We start from the raw sequence: 21,015 nt of genomic DNA, 5'->3' as shown, positions 1-21,015 counted from the left end.
GGAATAAAAAAGCACAAGACCACTTACGTTAAAAAAAAAAAAAAGGTCAAGAAATAACCTTGACACGAGAAAGGAAAGCCATTGAGGATAAAACAGGATTGGAAAACAGAAGAGCAAAGATCATGTTCAGCATTACTTTTAGTCTAAATTTTGATCTTTCCAAACCCTCTGTGGCTAAATGGGCCTATGAGAATGACACGACAATAGGACATAGGCCCAGTGTCTACAGAATGTGGCAAAGAGGGAAGCGGCCTGGGGAACAGGAGTATTTCCTCCCCTTCTTCCCTCTCACTGAACATTTGATTATAACTTTTTTGATTTGATATATAACTGAATTTTGAATATGAAATTATACCTGCTGAGGTAGCGGAGAGCAGGAATTGAACCAGTGATACCAAGGTGATTTTGAGTTTTCTTGAGGTTCCAAATCTCTCCCTCTCTACCTCTCTTTACTATGCACACACATACACACACACACACACTCTCTCTCACACACACACTGTGGTATCTGGAAATAAACTAGCAAACTATATTGGAACAAAAGCGCACAAGACCTCATATGTGAAACATTCAAGAAATAAACTGATATAATGACACTATTGAGAAAACACAGAATTGGAAAACAGAAGAAGGGCATTCCAAATATATATATATATATATATATATATGTATATATATATATATAGTTGTCTAATATATTTATATTCCAAATATATATATAGTTGTCTAATTCTGTATTCTAAATAGCCTCTAGTCCAATGTCTCTAGGATACTGAACTATCACCCCTGTATCCCAGAGTCCCATAGTGTGTTTCTTTTATGTTGCTCACGGAGTAATTAGCCTCTGTGTCCTATTTGTATCTGTTGTACCACTTGGAATGGTGGGTTCAGGCAATGTGACTGATATTTTGATGACCTAGACATAGCAAATGCTAAGTCTCGGAAGTGATTAAATGGTATTTACTGTTTAGTAAAGTAGGAAGCTCTACCATGGTAATTGCTGTTGATTGAGTACCAATTACTTCTGGTTGAGTGAAACTGTATTAACCTAAATTCTTTGGATTTACTCACCTTTATGTAGAAAGAGACAAGCACTAGGCAGGAAGTAATTTAGAGCTAACCAATTTCCATGTATTTCTCAAGCTAATTCACATTCCAGTGTTCTTTTTAAGGGCTTGTTTAAAGGCCTTTCTTTTTTTTTTTTTTTTTTTTTTAAGATTTATTTATTTGAAAGTCAGAGGTACACAGGGAGAGGAGAGGCAGACAGAGAGAGAAAGAGGTCTTCCATCCACTGATTCATTCCCCAATTGGCCTCACCAGCCAGAGCTGCACTGATCTGAAGCCAGGAGCTTCTTCCAGGTCTCCCATGTGAGTATAGGGGCCCAAGGACTTGGGCCATCTTCCACTGCTTTCCCAGGTCATAACAGAGAGCTGGGTTGGAAGTGGAGTAGCCAGGACTCAAACCCGTGCCCATATGGGATGCCGGCACTACAGGCAGTGGCCTTACCCGCTACACCATAGCACCGGCCCCTAAATGCCTTCCTTTCTGTCACCACTGAGACTGGCCTTCAGTGTCTCACTGATTGCATCTCTTGGATGGTCTCATTGCCCAGTTTGGTGAACATTTAATGAGGATCTTCCATGGTTAAGGCCCCTTTTCTTCCTCCCTTTTGTACATACTTTTCATGTCTCTGTGAAGCGAGTGCAAACTGTAAACCTTCCCTGATTGGGCATTTGACTGGTTCCTTGTTGCTTTGTGTATGTGTGTGTGCACATACATGTGCATGTACAAATGTTCACATATATACACCTAAACACATGCATATTTGTCCATGCACTTAACACAATGTCTGTTTCTCTCCTTGCGTTGGCATTTCTGCTGGGTTTCTTCCAACCTTACTAGCCTGGTTGCCTACACAGAAATCCTCCTCTCTGCTCAGGTCCTGCTCTGCTCTGAACTATAAGTGGATCTTGAGACCTGGGGAAGAAGTGTGGTGTCCATGTACCTTAGAAAGACAGTCTTCCTGAACCAGTGAGGCCATCCTTTTCATCCAAGCGCATGGGTTTTGGCAGCATGCTTGGGCAACTGGGAGGGAGGGCAGAGACACCTGTTCATCCAGCGTGACCTGTCAAATCTAGCTGGAGATCAAGGAACTGATAGCCCATCACCCCTGTATCCTTCTTAATCCTATTAAGCATTTCTTTATTTCTGCTCATTGGGTGTTAAACATCTGCTCTTTTATTTGTTTGTCTGTGTTGTGTCACTTGGTCTAGTTTCCAAGCCACCTGGGGAATCATGTGGGGTCAGGACATAAGATAGGTATTATGATGACCTGGACTTAGCACATGCTAAGTCTCAAAAATGATTAAATGGCATTTGCTGTTTGTAGTAAAGTAAGAAAACATACTATAATAGTTACTATTGAGTACCAGTGCTCCTAAATATTTTTTTCCATATTTTATATAATCCTCACTGCTCTCATAGAAGATACTATTTTCTTTCCATAGGAAGCTGAAATGCAAGTATAAAGTGCTGGGATATTTTACAAGCATATGTAATGAGAGATAAAATGTGGGATTATGGTTAAGTTTAAAATGTTAAAATAATTCTGTTAGAGTAAGCAGTTATCTCAAGCATTCTGATTAGCAGAGGTTTGATTTTGGAGAGGCCTCTGGAGTCTTACCATCCCCACGTGGTTGAGATCAGATTGCCTCTCTGTTTCCTCTTTGAAACCTTGAGCCTTTGGGGCTGATGCTGTGGTGTAGTGGGTAGAGCTGCCGCCTGCAGTGATGGCATCCCAAATGGGCACCAGTTCGAGACCCAGCTGCTCCACTTCCGATCCAGCTCTCTGCTGTGGCCTGGGAAAGCAGTAAAAGATGGTCCAAGACCTTGGGCCCCTGCACCCATGTGGGAGACCTGGAAGAAGCTCCTGGCTCCTGGCTTTGGATAAGCACAGCTCCAGCTTTTGTGGCCAATTGGGGAGTGAACCAGCGGATGGAAGAATTCTCTCTCTCTGCCTCTCCTTCTCTCTCTGTGTAATTCTGACTTTCAAATAAATAAATAAATAAATCTTTAAAGAAAAAAAAAAAGAAACCTTGAGTCTGTCCCAGACTCTAGCCTGAAAAAGAATTGGAAATTTATGGCAGATAGAGTGGTATGATTGGGTTTTGTGGAGTCTTGTCAAGGGAGGAGCAAATGATTGGAATTTAAAAGTAGAATACATTTTACAATAGTGCTACCAACATGCATAGCTCCAGGGGCCATTGATTTGTCATTGCTACTAGACATGGAAATGCAAACCCATGCTTGGGGAAGGAAGAGTTATGTAGTATCTGCCTACCATTGGTAGGAACAAATAATTGAGTTATGGGACTGAATTTTGAATATGAAATTATATTCAAAAATGGAATTTGTTGGATTGAAAAGTTGTTTTTCTAGATTTTAAGTAGAATAGTATTTCATTTATATGGGTATCAGGTGCTAAGGGAAGTGGGAAACTTAAAACTGCTTTCAGAAGAACAAAATTCATTCAGTGTGATTTTGTTTAAATGCATGTTTCCAAAACTGAGTGTGTTTTTCTGTCTAACTTGCACCACAAGTGGCTGCTGGTTCATAGTTTTATAAAACTTTTTACGTATCCCGGGACCCCAAGCTTGGCAGTGTTATTTAGAAAATCAAATAATTGTTCATGGAAGTGAACTTATAAATGGAAGTGTACTTATACACAGAAGCACAATTCATGACTTAGGAAGTAACCCATTGCCCCGCTATAGACATAAGTCTAGGTGAAGTTTTCAGAGGCTGTTCACATGGTAGCACACACCAGGGGCACCCTGCTTTTCTCTGAAACAGTACAATAATGGATCAAATGCTGTTAAAGCACCGAATGGCACACTCCTAAAGCTTTCAGTTTGGTAACAAGTGCCAGAAAATCATGCTAGAGTTCATCTACCAGATCTCTGATCCAGTCATGGATAAAGGAGTGTCTCACGGTAGAAACTGCTGTTTGTAAGGCAAAGAGTGGGGAGCTGGAGAATGGATGTGATAGAATAGGGGTTGGGCTTGCACTTAGTGCAGAAGAAGGAGGAAGAAGGAAATACACACAAGGGAAGATTGAGACAGCAGGGAAAATACTGGAGGCTCTCGAGTCAATCATGGGGAGCTAATGTATGTTTCTACTCTAGGCCTTAAAAGATGACTTTACCAGGGCCAGCGCTGTAATGTAGCATGTTAAGCTACCGTCTGCAGCACCAGATCCCGTACTGGTGCTTGTTCCAGTCCCAGCTGCTCCACTTCCAGTACAGTTCATTGCTACTGTGCCTGGGAAAGCAGCAGAGGATAGCCCAATTGCTTGAGACCCTGCACCTACGTGGGAGACCCAGATGAAGCTCCTGGCTCCTAGCTCCTGGCTTCAGTCTGGCCCAGCCCTGTTCATTGCAACCGTTCGGGGAGTGAACCAGTAGTTGGAAGATTGTCTCTCTCTCTGTTTTTCTCTTTCTGTGTGTATATGTGTGTATGTGTCTCCCTCTCTCACTATAACTCTGACTTTTAAAAAATTTGACTTTACCGACAATGATTTGGCAATAATGTTAGGCTATCTCAGAGAGCACTCTGGTACTGGGAAACCAATTGGAGAAGTGTCTCAAGCCTAGACTGAGTATTTGCAGATATATAGAAGGGGAAAAAAGGCAGGTATTTATCATCAATAATACTCAGATTATAGTCTCACACTCCATTCTTTTTTCATGTATTATCAATTCTCGTTAACTTCTAGAATGCACAAGTATAATTCTCTTCTAAGATTTCCAAGATCTATGATTGATTATATGTGCAACATAGAGCAGAAGCACTGGGTGGAAAATGAACTCTTTTTTTTTTTTTTTCTTGCAACTTCTGGTTTGAGTGACTAACATCTGTACTGTTACTAAGAATATGTCTCAAATATATCCTTATATATATAACTGTCTAACCCCCTCAAAAAATGCTTTCAACATTTAAAGATGATACACCTTTTGTTACAGCTTTAGGGGACAAGTTCCATGGTATACCATAAATCTTGATCTACCACCCTACAAAAGATGGCATGAATTGATGGTTGACAAGGCAGCAACGGTATGCTATGATTCTTAAATCCTCTATTTCTGACCTTACTGAATAAAAGCATGCTTTTTAAAGAATAACAGCTTGAAGTTATCCACTAAAGAGTTTAAAAGTATACCCTTGATATTTTTCTACCCAGCACAAGGAATGATAGTGGAGGAAAATATGTCATCTAGGAGAGAGAGAGCTTCTTGCTCCTTTCTGTAGACTTTGCTTTTGTTTCTGTAGATTTTTGAATCAAAAGAATCAAAATCCCTTCATCTAAGTGACTAAAAGTCAAGTGTCATTTTAAAAATAAATTGTGGTTGTATTAAAATATTTTTGCATCTTTTCACTTAGTAACAGATATTCTCTATTTGATCTAGCTGTGAATAAGTCAAAAGGTATATGTCCATTCCCGTTATACCAATATTAATCTTAAGGTCAGCACTTCTTTATATCTTTTATTGTGTTTTACTTATTTATTTTTCAGGTAAAAGTTCTAGTGAATTCCTTGAAGAATGTAGTAAATGCATTTGTGCCAAGTGGGAAAATTATGCAGATGGTGGATGAAAAGTTGGTAAGAAATTATTTCCTACACACAATATAAATATGCATATACACAGAGAGTTCAAAAAAATGCTCTGATATTTATTTAATGGGTAATTCAAAAAGTATCTTCTGAGGATCTTGGGCAAATTTGCATTTATTGTAGGTCACTCTGAAAACTTCAGAAGGACTTAAACTCTGGGGATTGGAACGATTAGAGTAACAGGACATGAAGCTTGGGAAATGTTGGCAGCTAACTACTCTCTTTGATGATTTTTGAAAGTCTGGACTCTTGCAGAGCAGAGAGCAGTATACATATTTCACCTGGGAATGTGGAATTTCCTGTCCTCTTGCATGTTTTCATTTTCAAGTGCATTATTGAAAACTTAGTTCCTTTCTTGGGTACTTTGCCTTGGTATCTCAGGACACCCAGAGATTTTCCTAGCTCTAACCAAATAAACATGTTCTGTGGAATCCTTTCATACAGCTACGGCTTATGAAACTCACTTGGGTTGAGGGTTCCTTGTGACTTTCATTTTCCATGTCATTTTCCTCCTTGGTCATGCAGGAAGAGCCCATTTCCCAGCTTCTTTTTCATCTAGATAGGACCCCGCTCCTGGAGCTCCCTTTTCTCAGTCCCCTCTCATGTTTCTGCAGGGTGCAGAGGGCTAGGGGAGAACACCAAGGCCGTAGGGCACACTGAGCACACGGGCCTTGTTGAACACTTTGTTCAGGAGTAGTCCTGTGCATTGTTGAGGTTTAGCAGCACACCTGGCCTCTGCCTACTGGGTGCTGCTACCACAGTCTCAGTCGTGACAACCAAAAGGGTCTTGAGACGTCGCCAAATCTCCCATGGGGAACAAAACTGCCTCTGTTGAGAATCATCATCCTAGAAGCTGGGTGCTGGACACATCCTCTTTGTAACACTTGACCTGCCGACCACCGTTCATGCTCTCGGAGCCTTTGATTAAAGCAGTCTTTGATGTTTGTACCTGCCCAGACTTCCCCCAACGTGAGCAATCTTGACTGGAGCAAAAGAGGAGTAGGTCCCTGCATACCTCCACTGCCCTAATTTCCCTCTGCCTTGAATATCAATAGGGGTAACAGCACTGCAAAGTGTTTGCTGCCTTGCTTTGAAATCAGCCGTTAGGTTTTAAGGCTGATCCATCACGGACTGGCTGTGTGTTCTTGTTAAGTTTCTTAACCTATGAAACTTAGTATTTAATAATTATATGTATTTTGCATGGTAGTTGTGAGGAATAAGTGACATACTGTATGTGAAGCATGGTTTTAGAACATAAATGTTTAATTAATGTTCATTGAATTGTATTTGTTAAGTTACACTTATGCAATACTTTGAATTATTAGGAAAAAATAAGGTCACGGTACCAAATTGGTGAGAAATGAGACTTGTGAAATTTTTTTTTTTTTTTTTTGACAGGCAGAGTTAGACAGTGAGAGAGAGAGAGACAGAGAGAAAGGTCTTCCTTTTCCATTGGTTCACCCCCCAAATGGCCGCTACGGCCGGCGCGCTACACCGATTTGAAGCCAGGAGCCAGGCGCTTCCTCCTGGTCTCCCATGGGGTGCAGGGCCCAAGGACTTGGGCCATCCTCCACTGCACTCCCCGGGCCACAGCAGAGAGCTGGACTGGAAGAGGAGCAACTGGGACAGAACTGGTGCCCCAACCGGGACTAGAACCCAGTGTGCTGGCGCTGCAGGCAGAGGATTAGCCTAGTGAGCCATGGCGCCAGCTAGGACTTGTGAATTTTAAGCACATTATGTCAGCAAGAGCTGTGAACTTCAGTTGTGATCTCAGTGTTAGCGAGTCATTCCAGTTGTAAGTAAAAGCATGATGTCTCCTGTTGAACTTGCTGTTGTGTTTCTGTGGTTTGCTAACAGAATGTGGTTAATACTTAGGAGGGTAAGTTGTAATGGAGGTAAGGAGTGCTTGTTATGATTCCCTGTGTTGTGGGATGTGTTAGGTCAGCCAGGGGGAATCATCCCAGTATCTGCTGTCTCTGGAGAATGGGGGAAATATCAGGCAGGAGAAAACAGTCTGAGAATCATGGGTCTCTTTCTTTATAGGACCTAATTCTGAGTACAACATAGGAGCTTTTGGAAATATATGATGTGAAAATAATTTATCACCTGTAGTGGTAACGTTATCCAATACAAATTATATGTCAAAGCACCAGATCTCAGAGCATGCTTTTAGGTTAAATCATTGTTAATTTATTTGTTTTCAGCCTAGTATGCTTGGCAACTTTCCTGGCCCTTTTGAAGAGGAAATGAAGGGAATCGCAGATGTTACTGGTATACCTTTAGGTAAAGTTCACTTTGTAGCATTTAAAAACTTTTAATAAAGTACTTTAAAATATTTTGATGAAGCCGGCGCTGCGGCTTACTAGGCTAATCCTCCGCCTTGCGGCGCCGGCACACCGGGTTCTAGTCCCGGTCGGGGCTCCGGATTCTGTCCCGGTCGCCCCTCTTCCAGGCCAGCTCTCTGCTGTGGCCAGGGAGTGCAGTGGAGGATGGCCCAAGTCCTTGGGCCCTGCACCTGCATGGGAGACCAGGAGAAGCACCTGGCTCCTGCCATTGGATCAGCACGGTGCGCCGGCCGCAGCGCGCCAGCCGCAGCGCGCCAGCCGCGGCGGCCATTGGAGGGTGAACCAATGGCAAAGGAAGACCTTTCTCTCTGTCTCTCTCTCTCTCTCACTGTCCACTCTGCCTGTCAAAAAAAAATATATTTTGATGAAGGCATGATATAAATGTAGTAAACTGTATAGATCTTAACTAAACAGATCAATGAGCTTTTTTTTTTTTTTAATTTTTATTTATTTTTTGACAGGCAGAGTGGATAGTGAGAGAGAGAGACAGAGAGAAAGGTCTTCCTTTTTGCCGTTGGTTCATCCTCCAATGGCCGCTGCGGCCAGCGCATCGCGCTGATCCAACGCTTGGAGCCAGGTGCTTCTCCTGGTCTCCCATGCGGGTGCAGGGCCCAAGCACTTGGGCCATCTTCCACTGCCTTCCCGGGCCACAGCAGAGAGCTGGCCTGGAAGAGGAGCAACTGGGACAGAATCCGGTGCCCCGACCGGGACTAGAACCCGGTGTGCCGGCGCCGCAAGGTGGAGGATTAGCCTGTTAAGCCACGGCGCCGGCCAATGAGCTTGTTTTTTAACTGCATACATGCATGCAGATCAAGGTGTGGAACATTCCAGCATCTCTGAATGCTCCGTCATGCCCTTCACTGTCTCCTTAAGTAACCACTGTTCTGACTTACTCATAGATCAGCTTTGTCTCTTCATGGCTTATAAGTTGAACTGTTGTGTATAGTTTCTTAGGTTTATTTTTACAGGTAGTAAGCTGTTGTATGAGTAGGAAATTTAGGTTGGATATTAAGAATAAAGCAGTTATATGAATATTCTTGTATTGCCTTTTTTTTTTTTTTAAGATTTTTTAGGCCGGCACCGCAGCTCAATAGGCTAATCCTCCACCTTGCGGCGCCGGCACACCGGATTCTGTCCCGGTTGCCCCTCTTCCAGGCCAGCTCTCTGCTGTGGCCCGGGAGTGCAGTGGAGGATGGCCCAAGTCCTTGGGCCCTGCACCTGCATGGGAGACCAGGAGAAGCACCTGGCTCCTGCCTTCAGATCAGCGTGGTGCGCCAGCCGCAGCGTGCCGGCGGAGGCAGCCATTGGAGGGTGAACCAATGGCAAAGGAAGACCTTTCTCTCTGTCTCTCTCTCTCTCACTGTCCACTCTGCCTGTTAAAAAAAAAAAAAAAAGATTTATTTATTTATTTGGAAGTCTGAGTTACACAGAAAGAGGAGAGGCAGAGAGAAAGAAAGATTTTCCATCCAATGGTTCACTCCCCAATTGGCTGCAACAGCTAGAGCTGCATCAGTCTGAAGCCAGGAGCCAGGAGCTTCTTCTGGGTCTCCCACGTGGGTGCAGGGGCCCAAGGACTTGGGCCATCTTCTATTGCTTTCCCAGGCCATAGAGAGCTGGATCGGAAGTGGAACAGCCGGAACTCGAACCGGCACCCATATGGGATGCCAGCACTGCAGGTGGCTTTACCCACTGAGCCACAGCGCTGGCCCCAACTGACTTTTTTTTTTTTTAAGATGAGGTTTTTTGGGGACTTTTTAAAAAAAAAAAAAAGTTAATTCATTTGTTTGAAAGGCAGAGTGATAGAAAGGAAGAGACAGACAGGTCTTTCATTTGCTGATTGACTCCTCAAATGCCCACAACATCCTGGGCTGGGACAGGCTAAAGCCAGGAACCAAAAACTCCATCCAGGTCTCCCACATGTGTGGTGTGGACCCAGGCACTTCAGCAGTCATCCACTGCCTTCCCAGCTGCATTAGTGGGAGGGTGGATCAGAAGCAAAGAAGCCTGGACTTGAACCAGCATTCAGAAATGCAATGTGGGCCCCCTCCCATTGCACTACAACACCTGACCCCGTGTCCTTTGATGAGCATGTGCACACTTTTTTTTTTTGGATATTGAGTAGGAACTGAACTGTTGGGTACCAGGGTAGCTGTATATTTAGCTTTCATTCTGCAAAACAGTTTCTCACAGTGATTGTATTGACAATCAGCATAGCACAAGTTTCTGTTTTCCCCACTTGATGGTGTCAGTCTTTTTATTTGAGCCATTTTTCTGAGAGGGTTCTATTATAGTTATAGTTTGCATTTCCCTGATGACTAATGAGATTATTGACTTTCTTCAGTCAATGCACCTGCTTTCCCAGGTGCATTAACAGAAAGCTAGATCAGAAAGAGAGCAGCCCAAACTGGAGCCAACATTCTGATACAGGCTAACACATATGGTGACTTGCCTTGCTGTGCCATAAAACCAACCCTTTAAGATAGATTTTGTGTATGTTAAGGATGAAGGAATTTTTTTTCATTTGGTACCTCCAGTTGACTAGACATCTATTAAAAAGACTGTTCTTCTCTCAGTAAATGACAGTGGTATCTTTGGTATAATTCAGATTATTGTAAATGGCTGTTTCTGATTGGGAACTTTATTAAGTTGCATTGATCTCTTTGTCTTTCCTTGTATCAATACCATGCTACCTTAATTATTATAACTATTTTATGTAAGGAATGCTAGCAAATCAATACTAAATGTAAATATCAGGAGCAAAATGGATTAGCAGATGATTTATAATAAAGTAGAATTTAACCAAAATGGAAATAAACATTGGATTGTGCTGAAAAGCACGTTAAGCTTAGCATGTTGACATTAAATGGGACAGTGATCAAATGTGCTGTATATCTTTGAATTAAATGCTAAGTCGTAGTATATAGTTTTAGAAAAATATTCAAGAAATAAGATATTCTACAATGGATTTTCTTGGCAGCTCTGCACTAATTATTATTGGTTCTTAAATTTCCTTTCTCACCTTAAAAATGTTAGTCACACACTAAAAATTTTTTCTGGACAAAGTACATTTTCAGCACACAGCCAAGAGCTAGTTGGATTATATTGTCATGTTTGTGCTCCCCAAAGAAAACGTAAAATGAAGCATGATGGACCTTATTTTGTAGCACAATTCCAACTTGCCCAGATGTTCATTACACCAGGTAGCTGCCTCCTTGAGCATCTGTGTTGTCTTCAGACTCGAGTGTAGGTAGGTGAGGGACACTGCCACTTGGCCAGCTGCTCAGGCACATGCAGACTGCACATGCTAACACAATGAAGAGTTAAACTTCTTCAGTTTCCTCATACTGTTATAATTCAGTCTGTTAACAAAAATTCTTTCTTTCCTCATAGGAGAGATTATTTCATTCAACATTTTTTATGAATTTTTTACCATGTGTACTTCAATCATAACAGAAGACAAAAAAGGTAAATATGTATTGAGGAAGAATAGGCCAAGAAAAATCCTTTTTTATTTTGTTTGGTTTGGTTATTTTTTTTTTAAAGATTTATTTATTTATTTGAAAGTCAGAGTTAGCATGGAGAGAGAGACAGAGAGAGGTCTTTCATCCGATGGTTCACTCTCAGATGGCTGCAACGACCAGAGCTGCGCTGATCCGAAGCCAGGAGCCAGGAGCTTCTTCCCGGTCTCCCACGTGTGTGCAGGGCCCCAAGGACTTGGGCCATCTTCTGCTGCTTTCCCAGGCCATAGCAGAGCAGCTGGGTCTCAAACCAGCACCCATATGGTATACCGGCACTTCAGGCCAGGGCATTAACCCACTGCGCCACAGCACCGGCCCCGGTTTGGTTATCTTAAAGGCATAATTACAGAGAGAGAGAGAGAGAGCGAGAGAGAGAGAGAGAGAGATCTTCCATCCACTGGTCCACTTCCCAAATGGCCACAATGGCCAGTGCTGGAGCCAAGGGCTTCTTCCAGATCTCCCACATGGGTACAGGAAGCACTTGGGCATCTTCTACTGCTTTCCCAGGCACATCAGCAGGGAACTGGATTAGAAATGGAGCATCTTAACCTGCTAAGCCACTGGCTCTGAGAAAAATCTTCTAAGAAATTACTGGAATTAGAACTTCTGTGTAAATGTGGCATATGTTGTATGTTTGTTTATCTTGGCAAATTTTTTATCAGGGCATTGAAAACTGGCCTTATTTAATACTATAATATATCTATTAAAGTTTAATCAGGATGCAAATAACTTAGAAGTATTTCAGGACAAGAAACATTCTTTTTTTTTTTTTCAAGATTTATTTATTTATTTGAAAGTCAGAATTACACAGAGATAGAAGGAGAGACAGATAGAGAGGTCTTCCATTTGCTGGTTCACTCCCCAGTTGGCAGCAACAGCTAGAGCTGCGCCAATCTGAAGCCAGGAGCCAGAAACTTCTTCCAGGTTTCCCATATGGGTGCAAGGGCCCAAGGTCCTGGGCCATCTTCTGCTGCTTTCCCAGGCCATAGCAGAGAGCTGGATCAGAAGTGGAGTAGCTGGGACTTGAACTGGTGCCCACATGGGATGCCAGCACTGCAGGTGGCAGCTTTCAGCTTTACCTGCCAAGCCACAGCACTGGCCCCAAGAAACATTCTTAACTTTCATCAGTCAACTAATCCCATCTGTGTGATTTCCTAAAAGTACTTCCTTGTCTTCATATTCGTAAAGGTGTATGTTTTTCTTGAGACCTGGAACAAACATTCTCCCATTGTATTAGCCTCACTTACTTTTATTTCTCCTGGCTGGTTCCCAAAGTACAAGACACAAGATGACTTCCCGTGATTAACCCTGACTTTTGACCTATACTCTGGTATGTTCTGCTCGCACCTCTGAAACCTTGACATTTCCAGCTGGAGGTGACAGTCTCTGAAGGGAAGCATTGTTCAGCCACATTAGTTGAGCCCCAGGTATCTATGTCCTGGCAGAACCACATCATAGTGGACCAAAGAATGACCATTGATCCTTTTCCCTTGTTCTGATCTTACCTTGAACCCTGTGCTTTCAGACTTAATGGGAACATGTAGCAAATGTGATGATGACAGCGGTTTGATCTTAAGACTTATGATCTCAGACTGCTTCTTAATTCTTATTAGATGAAGCAGTTATAAAAAATAAATTAACCAAAATTAAGTTTCTAGCAGTGACTTAAAATCAGTTATACTATCTCAATTGCTACTGCAAGTCCCTTCTGCTTACTTTTAAATAGGTCATCTACTGCATGGGAGAAACATGGATTTTGGAATATTTCTTGGGTAAGTAAAGAACACAATATATATCATTCCTTTGAAAGAGTAGATCGTGTTAAATGGATGAAAAGTAAGTACCGAGTCATGGCCACAATATGACCAGAAGATAACTGAATTCTTCCATTTTGAGACAAGATAGGCCCACTTTGTTATTTAAGTTTGTATCTGAGAAATGACACCTAGTCAACAGAAATTTAGGGCGTGTTTGATGGCCACAGAAGCACATCTGTTGTTCATGAGTTGCCTAGAAGGAAGAATAGCATTGTATTGTATGTATGTCTTAACGTTTCTTAAAAAAAAAAAAAAAAAAAAAAATAGCGGTTTTGTACTTAGAGACTAACATTTGATTCTGGAGCTTGTTACTTATAGTCTCAGTGATTCTGGGAGCTCACTCAACTTTTGTGTGCTCAGTTTTATCCTCTGGAAAACTGGAGATAAAAGCAGCCACTCTTGGGAAGATGTTAACTTACCCTAATAGGATTGATCATTAGCGATTAGATAAAGTGATCTTCAGTGGTTATCTGCTGATAAGTCTGGCTCTCTTTCTCATCATCAGGCTCATCCTTGTTCTTAACTGTTACTGAAATTTGTCTTTTGTAGGTGGAATGTAAATAATAATACCTGGACTATAACTGAGGATCTAAAACCTTTAACAGTAAATTTGGACTTCCAAAGAAACAATAAAACTGTCTTCAAGGCTTCAAGCTTTGCTGGCTACGTGGGCATGTTAACAGGATTCAGACCAGTAAGGAATCTCTTATTACATGATTTTATAGGTAGCTTTCTGTCCTGTTCCTACTCTCTGTGAAGGATACAGTCTAAGAAAATGAGAGCCTAATAGAAATATGAAGCCACAGTGCGTGCGTTGTACTTCTTGTCACTTTCATAGGTGTGCGATCTCGTGGTAGAGAAGAGTAGAAAGAAAATGAAGGCTTCCTAGCCAGTGAAAGAGCATGCAGCCCGGCGTCCAGGGCTGGGAGTCAAAATTTGGGATCTGACTTGGGTCTGCAGTTCACTTAGGCGAGTGCATCCTTCTCTGCTCTTCAGTTTCTTGTCCAAAAAATATGGTCTGCTTACCTCACGTACCAGATATGAAAATGATTTGAACTTTTTAAGAGGCCTCGTTAATTTTTTAAAAGATTTATTTATTTATTTGAATGTCAGAGTTACACAGAGAGAGGAGAGACAGAGAGAGAGAGAGAGAGGTCTTCCATCCAATGGTTCACTCCCGAGATGGCCGCAATGGCGGGAGCTGCACTGATCAAAAGCCAGGAGCCAGGAGCTTCTTCTGGGTCTCCCACATGGGTGCAGGGGCCCAAGCACTTGGGCCATCTACTGCTTTCCCAGGCTACAGCAGAGAGCTGGATCAAAAGTGGAGCAGCCGGGTCTTGAACCAACACCCATATGGGATGCCGGCACTGTAGGCCAGGGCGTCAACCCACTACACCATAGCGCCAGCCCCTGAGGCCTTGTTAATTTAAACTATTATTATCATGTTTTTTTTTTGTTTTTTTTTTTTAAGATTTATTTATTTTGAAGGCAGAGCAACCGGGAGACAGAAAGAGAGACAAAGTAAGGGAGAGATCTTTCATCTACTAATTGACTCCCCAAATGGAATGGCCACAATAAGCGAGGGCAAGGCCAGGCTGAAGCCAAGAGCCAGGAACTGCATCTGGGTCTCCCACATGGATGGGAAGAGCCCAAGCACTAGAGAGCTCCCAGGACTAGAACTGACACTCCACCCGGTGTTTCAAGTGACAGCTTAACCTGCTGTGCCACAATGTGGGCCCAATTTAGATTTTTCTTTGGCTTTCCCTCTGACCCAATCCAGACCTTTATGTGCTGCTATAAAGCAAAGTGATAGGGCCTTAAAGAGATTGACTGAAGATTTTGACTTCATTGCTTTGTCTTTTTTTTTTTCAGGGACTGTTTAGTCTTACACTGAATGAGCGTTTCAGTATAAATGGTGGTTACCTGGGTGAGTAGAGTGTAACTGAAATGGGAATTCACAGCTGTTTTAAGAGGAAGACTGGACTGTGCCTCCTGGATAAGGAGGCTAACCTCTTGCATGTCCTGCACCACTGTGTGTGCTTGCTCTTTTCCAGGTGTCTTAGAATGGATTTTGGGAAAGAAAGATGCCATGTGGATCGGGTTTATCACTAGATCAGTTCTGGAAAACAGCACAAGGTAAAATGATTGGTTGCTTTATGATCACATATTTAGCTTATTTTAAAGTACATCAAACTACAAAGTATTTCCTAAATTGCAGTTTACCTTCTCCTTCTTTGAGGAACTACTGTAGAATTTCTTTGTGTTGTGTGTTCTGATAGCAAGGAAATGAATTGAACTATCTAAAAAAGTACAAGGAAATGAATTATTTAAACAGTACTTGGGATAATAATACAATGAAGTATATTTATGAATCTTTTTGTTTTAAAAGGAAATCACTCACACACCAAAGAAAAGCTGTACCATAACATCACCATTTAAATGATGATACCAGTTAATCTATAAGTTATACTCTGCCCCAGCACAGAAACCCTACAATAGCAAAATTACCATTCCTTCAACCAACACTGCATCTGAATGACTTCAGATTGTGGGCATCGATCCTATCTCTCCTACTTTCCAAGGAATAATATTAGGTTGTCTTGGATAATCCATTCCAGTTTTTAATAGCCCTCATTTTCAAGAAGTTTACCTTCTATTCCCAAAGTCTGATGTGCTGTATAGTACTGTTTCCCTGTGTTGTGATGTTGAGTGACATAAGGGTGGAGGATGACACCTTGAGGCCCGTTTGTCTCTCTTTCAGAGAAGAGGGACCTTCTGCTGTTTCCATCTCTGATCTCAGCGTCACGTCGCTTGGGAGGGATCACTCCTCCTGCAGCCATGTGCACTGGCTGTCTTTAAAGACCAAATGTTCCTCAGATACTTGTTTTCCCTTAGTTTCCATAGATCCAAAACAGTTCCAAGTCATCTAAAAATATTTTCTTCCTAAAAAAACATGTTTCTATGTAGTTATGAAGAAGCCAAGAATATATTGACCAAGACCAAACTATTGGCTCCAGCATACTTTATCCTGGGAGGCAACCAGTCTGGGGAGGGTTGTGTGATCACCCGGGAAAGAAAAGACGCTCTGGATGTTTATGAGTAAGTAGATTTGTTAAAGCAAAGTAAACAGGGGGACTTGGGGTACTCAGTGTACTGGTTGAAATACCACTTGTATTGCCCACATCCCACATTAGAGTCACTGTGTTCAAGTCCCAGTTCCACTCTCAATTCTGGCATCCTGCTAATGCATATCCTGGGAGGTAGCAGATGATAGCCCAAGTCATCTTGGGTCCCTGCTATCCATGTGGAAGACCCAGATTGAGTTCCAGGCTCCCTATTGTGGCCTGGCCCCCTGTCCCAGGCTGTTGTGGGCATTTGGAAAGTGAACCAGTGATGAAAATCTCTGTCTCTTGCTCGTTCAAATAAATAAAATTACAAATAAATTTATCTTTGAAAGTAGAAGCCGAAACATAGACTGATGTACAGATTTAAGGCGTGAAATCTAAAAGGAAGCCTCTCCTTTTGTATCCAGATTGGCGGCTAAGCAGGGGAGATGGTATGTGGTGGAAACAAATTATGATCGTTGGAAAAACCCCCTCTTCCTTGATGATCGCAGAACACCTACCAAGATGTGTCTAAACCGCACAACCCAAGAGGTACATTTACAATGTCATGCATAGGAACTGTCACCATTAAAGGTGATCTTAGTTGGGGCTGGCACTGTGGCATAGTAGGCTAAGCCTCCACCTGCCACGCCAGCATCCCATATGGCACAGGTTCGCATCCCGGCTGCTCGTCTTCCCTTCCAACTCTCTGCTAATGACCTGGGAAAGCAGAAGATGGCCCAAGTGCCTGGGCCCCTGCATCCACGTGGGAGACCTGGAAGATGCTCCTGGCTTCAGAGCCAGCCATTGCAGCCATTTGGGGATTGAACCAGCAGATGGAAGACCTTTTCCTCTGTCTCTACCTCTCTGTGTCTATAACTCTGCCTCTCAGATAAATAAATAAATCTTTATACTAAAAAAAGATACATCAGGAAAAAAAAAAAAAAGATGATGGTCTTAGTCCTGCCATTGCTCTTTGCTCTTTAGAGATTTTACAAGCATTTTATGAACCTGGCATTCTTCAGTATCCCCAGACAATCCCCACTGGGTTGTTTTTTTTTTTTTTTTTAACTTTAAAAACAAAAATTTGGGGCCAGCGCCCGTGGCTCACTTGGCTAATCCTCCACCTGTGGCACCAGCACCCCGGGTTCTAGTCCCGTTTGGGACTCTGGGTACTAGTCCCAGTTGCTTCTCTTCCAGTCAGTCCAGCTCTCTGCTGTGGCCCGGGAGTGCAGTGGAGGATGGCTCAGATCCTTGGTCCCTGCACCCGCATGGGAGACCAGGGGGAAGCTCCTGGCTCCTGGCTTTGGATCGGCACAGCACGCCAGTCGTAGCAGCCATTAAGGAAGTGAACCAACGGAAGGAAGACCTGTCTCTCTGTCTCTCTCACTGTCTATAACTCTCTATCTGTCTCTCTTACTGTCTAACTCTGCCTGTCAAAAAAAAACAAAAAACAAAAATTTGCAATAGCTTCCCTTTCTTATTCTAATGCTGGATACCACCCTGTGCAGTTGAATAGCAAACAGGTAATTAAAAGAGGGAAGGAAGAGAGAGAAGGGAAAGTAATACACTGGAATGGTTCCCTGCAGCAGGGAGCCCATAGGGAGCCTTCTAAGAGCACTGGTGGGGGAGGGGAGAGTGACTGAAGAGTGCCCATTTGTGTGGATAAATGCTGCTGACATAGGCATTGCACCTACTGAACAAAACGATTTTTATGTTTTAGAATATCTCATTTGCAACCTTATATGATGTCCTGTCAACAAAACCTGTCCTCAACAAGGTACTGTAAAATATTTACATCAGTTTGTTTATTTAGGGAGTGAATTTAGTCCTGTGTGGTATGTTCCCCTGTTATCTCGGATCAGTCTTGAGCACAGAATTTTTATTCAACTAAAGATTGCTTTTTTAAAAAGGTCTTTCTGTGGCTAAACCATGAAGTTTGGAGTTTTGACAGAGAAGAGTTCTATTTCCAGCCTTACTCAAGTGGCATTTTGATTAAGTCTGGCATTTAACTCTTGAGCTTATCAAAAGATCTCATGCCATACTCAAAAGCTAACACCTAAAACTCAGAAAAATAGTCTGAAATCCATTTTCAGACAGAGATCTGTGACTTGGGAGGTCAGGGTTCCCTTTAACTTCATCGCATCCTTTTTTTTGTTTTTCTCACACTGTAGCTGAAAAGTGCAAATTGCAGTCCTGCTGTTTGCTAATAGTCATTTGTTCCGGATAGACTCCTCCTAACTTATCCCATGTGTCCCTTCTCTTCTTTTTCTTGAACCTTTTCCCTCGCTCTCCCTAAAACAAATGCGCGTCCACTACATCTGCCCGAACAAATCATGTTCCTTAGTGCAGCGACCCTGCCCTACTTCTCTTGTTGCCCACACCATCTTCCTGTGAGCTCACAGACGGTACACGGTTGGTGACTTCCACCGTCTGTGTGACCCCAGTGTGAGTGTAGGCGCATGCTTTGTGAGCCCTGTGCCTGCAGAGTGCCCCACTGTCTTAGAAATACTAGGAGGCTAAGGATAGCCACACTTTTGAGACTCCTGGACACCGTTAGACACTGGGAATGGTTCATTGAGTCTTAGAGCACCGGCCGTGAAGCAGTGAACTGCTCAGGAATAAGCTCTTGTCAGGGCTGGAGAATCTCCCTGAGCCAGTTTCTATTCCTGACTTGGAACCATGGTTCTAATGAAGTTGGTTGCTTTAATTACTATATTAGTATTATATAATAGCTTATTATAAATATATTGCATATTATGTTAGTATATAATTATTATATATTTGTTGTTTAATATTAAGTAACTTTGTAAAGAAAATCCTGCAAGTACAGAAAATGTTAATACTTGTCAGAACACCTTAAGATTGAAAATATCCTTAAAAGAAAAAAATTAATTTTTCTTTCAGCTGACAGTATTCACAACCTTGATGGATGTTACCAGAGGTCGTTATGAAACTTACCTACGGGACTGCCCAGACCCTTGCATAGGTTGGTGATCATGCAAGTGGCCAGCAAACCACGCTCTGAGACGTGAAGCTGAGATCACAAGCGTGGCTGGGCAGCGTCCCATCTTCTTCCAGGGCCTGAGTCTCGGGTCAGGTTCCCTGGAGTCATGAGCTTGTCTTCTCAAGTGGTTTACAACTTCTGCACTGTTTTTGCCAGATCAGTTGATTTCTTCTTATGAACAGGTAAAACAATCTTCTAGAAATTTGATGCCTTCCATTTTACTTTGACATTTGTAGATGGGCCATTAAACCCTGTGAGACCCACCTCCACGGAATAATCCAGGATTCTCTAGGTGTCTGCTGTAGTACACCTGCAGGTGGAATGTGTGCGTAAACAGCCCACATGGTTCAGTGTTTCACTTCTACTCTTGTAGAGGGATGCTTTCCTAAGTACCAGTCTTAGCCTGCTGGTCCTAACCACTGTTAAAGTTACTCTGCTGTTAGTGACAGCAATATAATTTCACCGCATTTGACTGGGGGATGAAACATTCAACTGTGTGTTTCTTTTAATGGTCAATAAACGGGCCTCTGACTGTGTACTTCTGGAAGGTTCATGAAGTAAGCACTGTGCAAGGCAGTCTTTTACACAAAGAACCACAGTGTTCCCTTTAGCATAATTATTCTACCTCCCAGTAAGCCCAGAAAGTTCGTGACTTTAAAAATTGAGTCCTTGATTCTATGAATTAATAAGTAAATTTGCCTACAACCTATATAAAATAGGAGGTGAACTCATTATTTTAAATTCTCATAAGTATCATCTATCTAATAAATAAATTTTTAGTTTTTACTTCTGATTAACATGTATTTTTTAAAAAATTTATAGAACAGTTATTAAAAATGTTTTACAGAAATCAAACTACTTATGAAAAACACTAATGAGACCTGTTAATCTGTCTAACCTTTACAATTAACTGTGAAATATGTGCCATTTGTGCAAGACTGTGTCCATATCATTTTGTATGATCTCAGCTGTATCCTGGTACTCAATAAACAGCCACTGGAAACAGTGTCAGTCAGCGGTCATGCATGCTGATTGGGTGTGTGCAGTTGTGTTGGTTTGAGGGTGCGGGGTTGTTATGGAGAAATACAAGCTGAACATAGTATCTGAGTTAAATAGCAGGAGTTATGTAAGTAGGTTATTAAATATGTGACTAAATGGTCACAGTCTTGCATGACTAATACTTAGCAACTCTTTTTTTTTTTTAAGATTTATTTATTTATCTGAAAGGCAGAGTTACAGAGAGAAGGAGAAACAGAGAGAAAGGGATCTTCCATCCATTGATTGATTCCCCAAATGGCTGCAATAGCCATGGCTGGACCAGGCCAAAGCCAGGAGCTTCTTCTAGGTCTCCCATGTGGATGGCAGGGGCCTAAACACTTGGGCCTTCTGCTTTCCCAGGCCATTAGCACGCAGCTGGATCAGAAGTAGAGCAGCCTGGACTTGAACCAGCACCCATATGAGATGCCGACGCTACAGGCCACAGCTTTAACCCACTGGGCCACAGCTCCGGGCCCTACTTCCCACCTCTTAGCTAGCATTAGCCTAGTTTGCA

General features: G+C 42.3%; 1 protein-coding gene across 2 annotated transcripts in view; it reads left to right on the top strand.

Moving 5' to 3' along the window:
* The window catches only part of ASAH1 (N-acylsphingosine amidohydrolase 1), a 34,514-nt gene extending 14,040 nt beyond the window's left edge, over nucleotides 1–20,474 (top strand). Inside the window, exons 3-14 of one of the 2 annotated variants that reach the window (XM_062213368.1) lie at nucleotides 5,023–5,113; nucleotides 5,574–5,660; nucleotides 7,877–7,955; nucleotides 11,408–11,482; nucleotides 13,262–13,307; nucleotides 13,902–14,046; nucleotides 15,225–15,279; nucleotides 15,407–15,488; nucleotides 16,320–16,451; nucleotides 16,885–17,008; nucleotides 18,180–18,236; nucleotides 19,364–20,474. In XM_062213368.1, coding sequence (XP_062069352.1) covers nucleotides 5,023–5,113; nucleotides 5,574–5,660; nucleotides 7,877–7,955; nucleotides 11,408–11,482; nucleotides 13,262–13,307; nucleotides 13,902–14,046; nucleotides 15,225–15,279; nucleotides 15,407–15,488; nucleotides 16,320–16,451; nucleotides 16,885–17,008; nucleotides 18,180–18,236; nucleotides 19,364–19,453 — 1,063 coding nt within the window. In that variant the 3' untranslated portion in view covers nucleotides 19,454–20,474. The remainder of the gene's footprint in view (nucleotides 1–5,022; nucleotides 5,114–5,573; nucleotides 5,661–7,876; nucleotides 7,956–11,407; nucleotides 11,483–13,261; nucleotides 13,308–13,901; nucleotides 14,047–15,224; nucleotides 15,280–15,406; nucleotides 15,489–16,319; nucleotides 16,452–16,884; nucleotides 17,009–18,179; nucleotides 18,237–19,363) is intronic. The other variant, XM_062213369.1, reaches the window with a different exon arrangement.
* The last annotated feature ends 541 nt before the right edge of the window (nucleotides 20,475–21,015 follow it).

Source organism: Lepus europaeus, chromosome 16 (genome assembly GCF_033115175.1).
Source record: "Lepus europaeus isolate LE1 chromosome 16, mLepTim1.pri, whole genome shotgun sequence".
Classification (NCBI taxonomy): Eukaryota; Metazoa; Chordata; class Mammalia; order Lagomorpha; family Leporidae; genus Lepus; species Lepus europaeus.
Note: the sequence above shows the minus strand (reverse complement) of the source record. Positions and strands in the feature narration are given on the sequence as shown.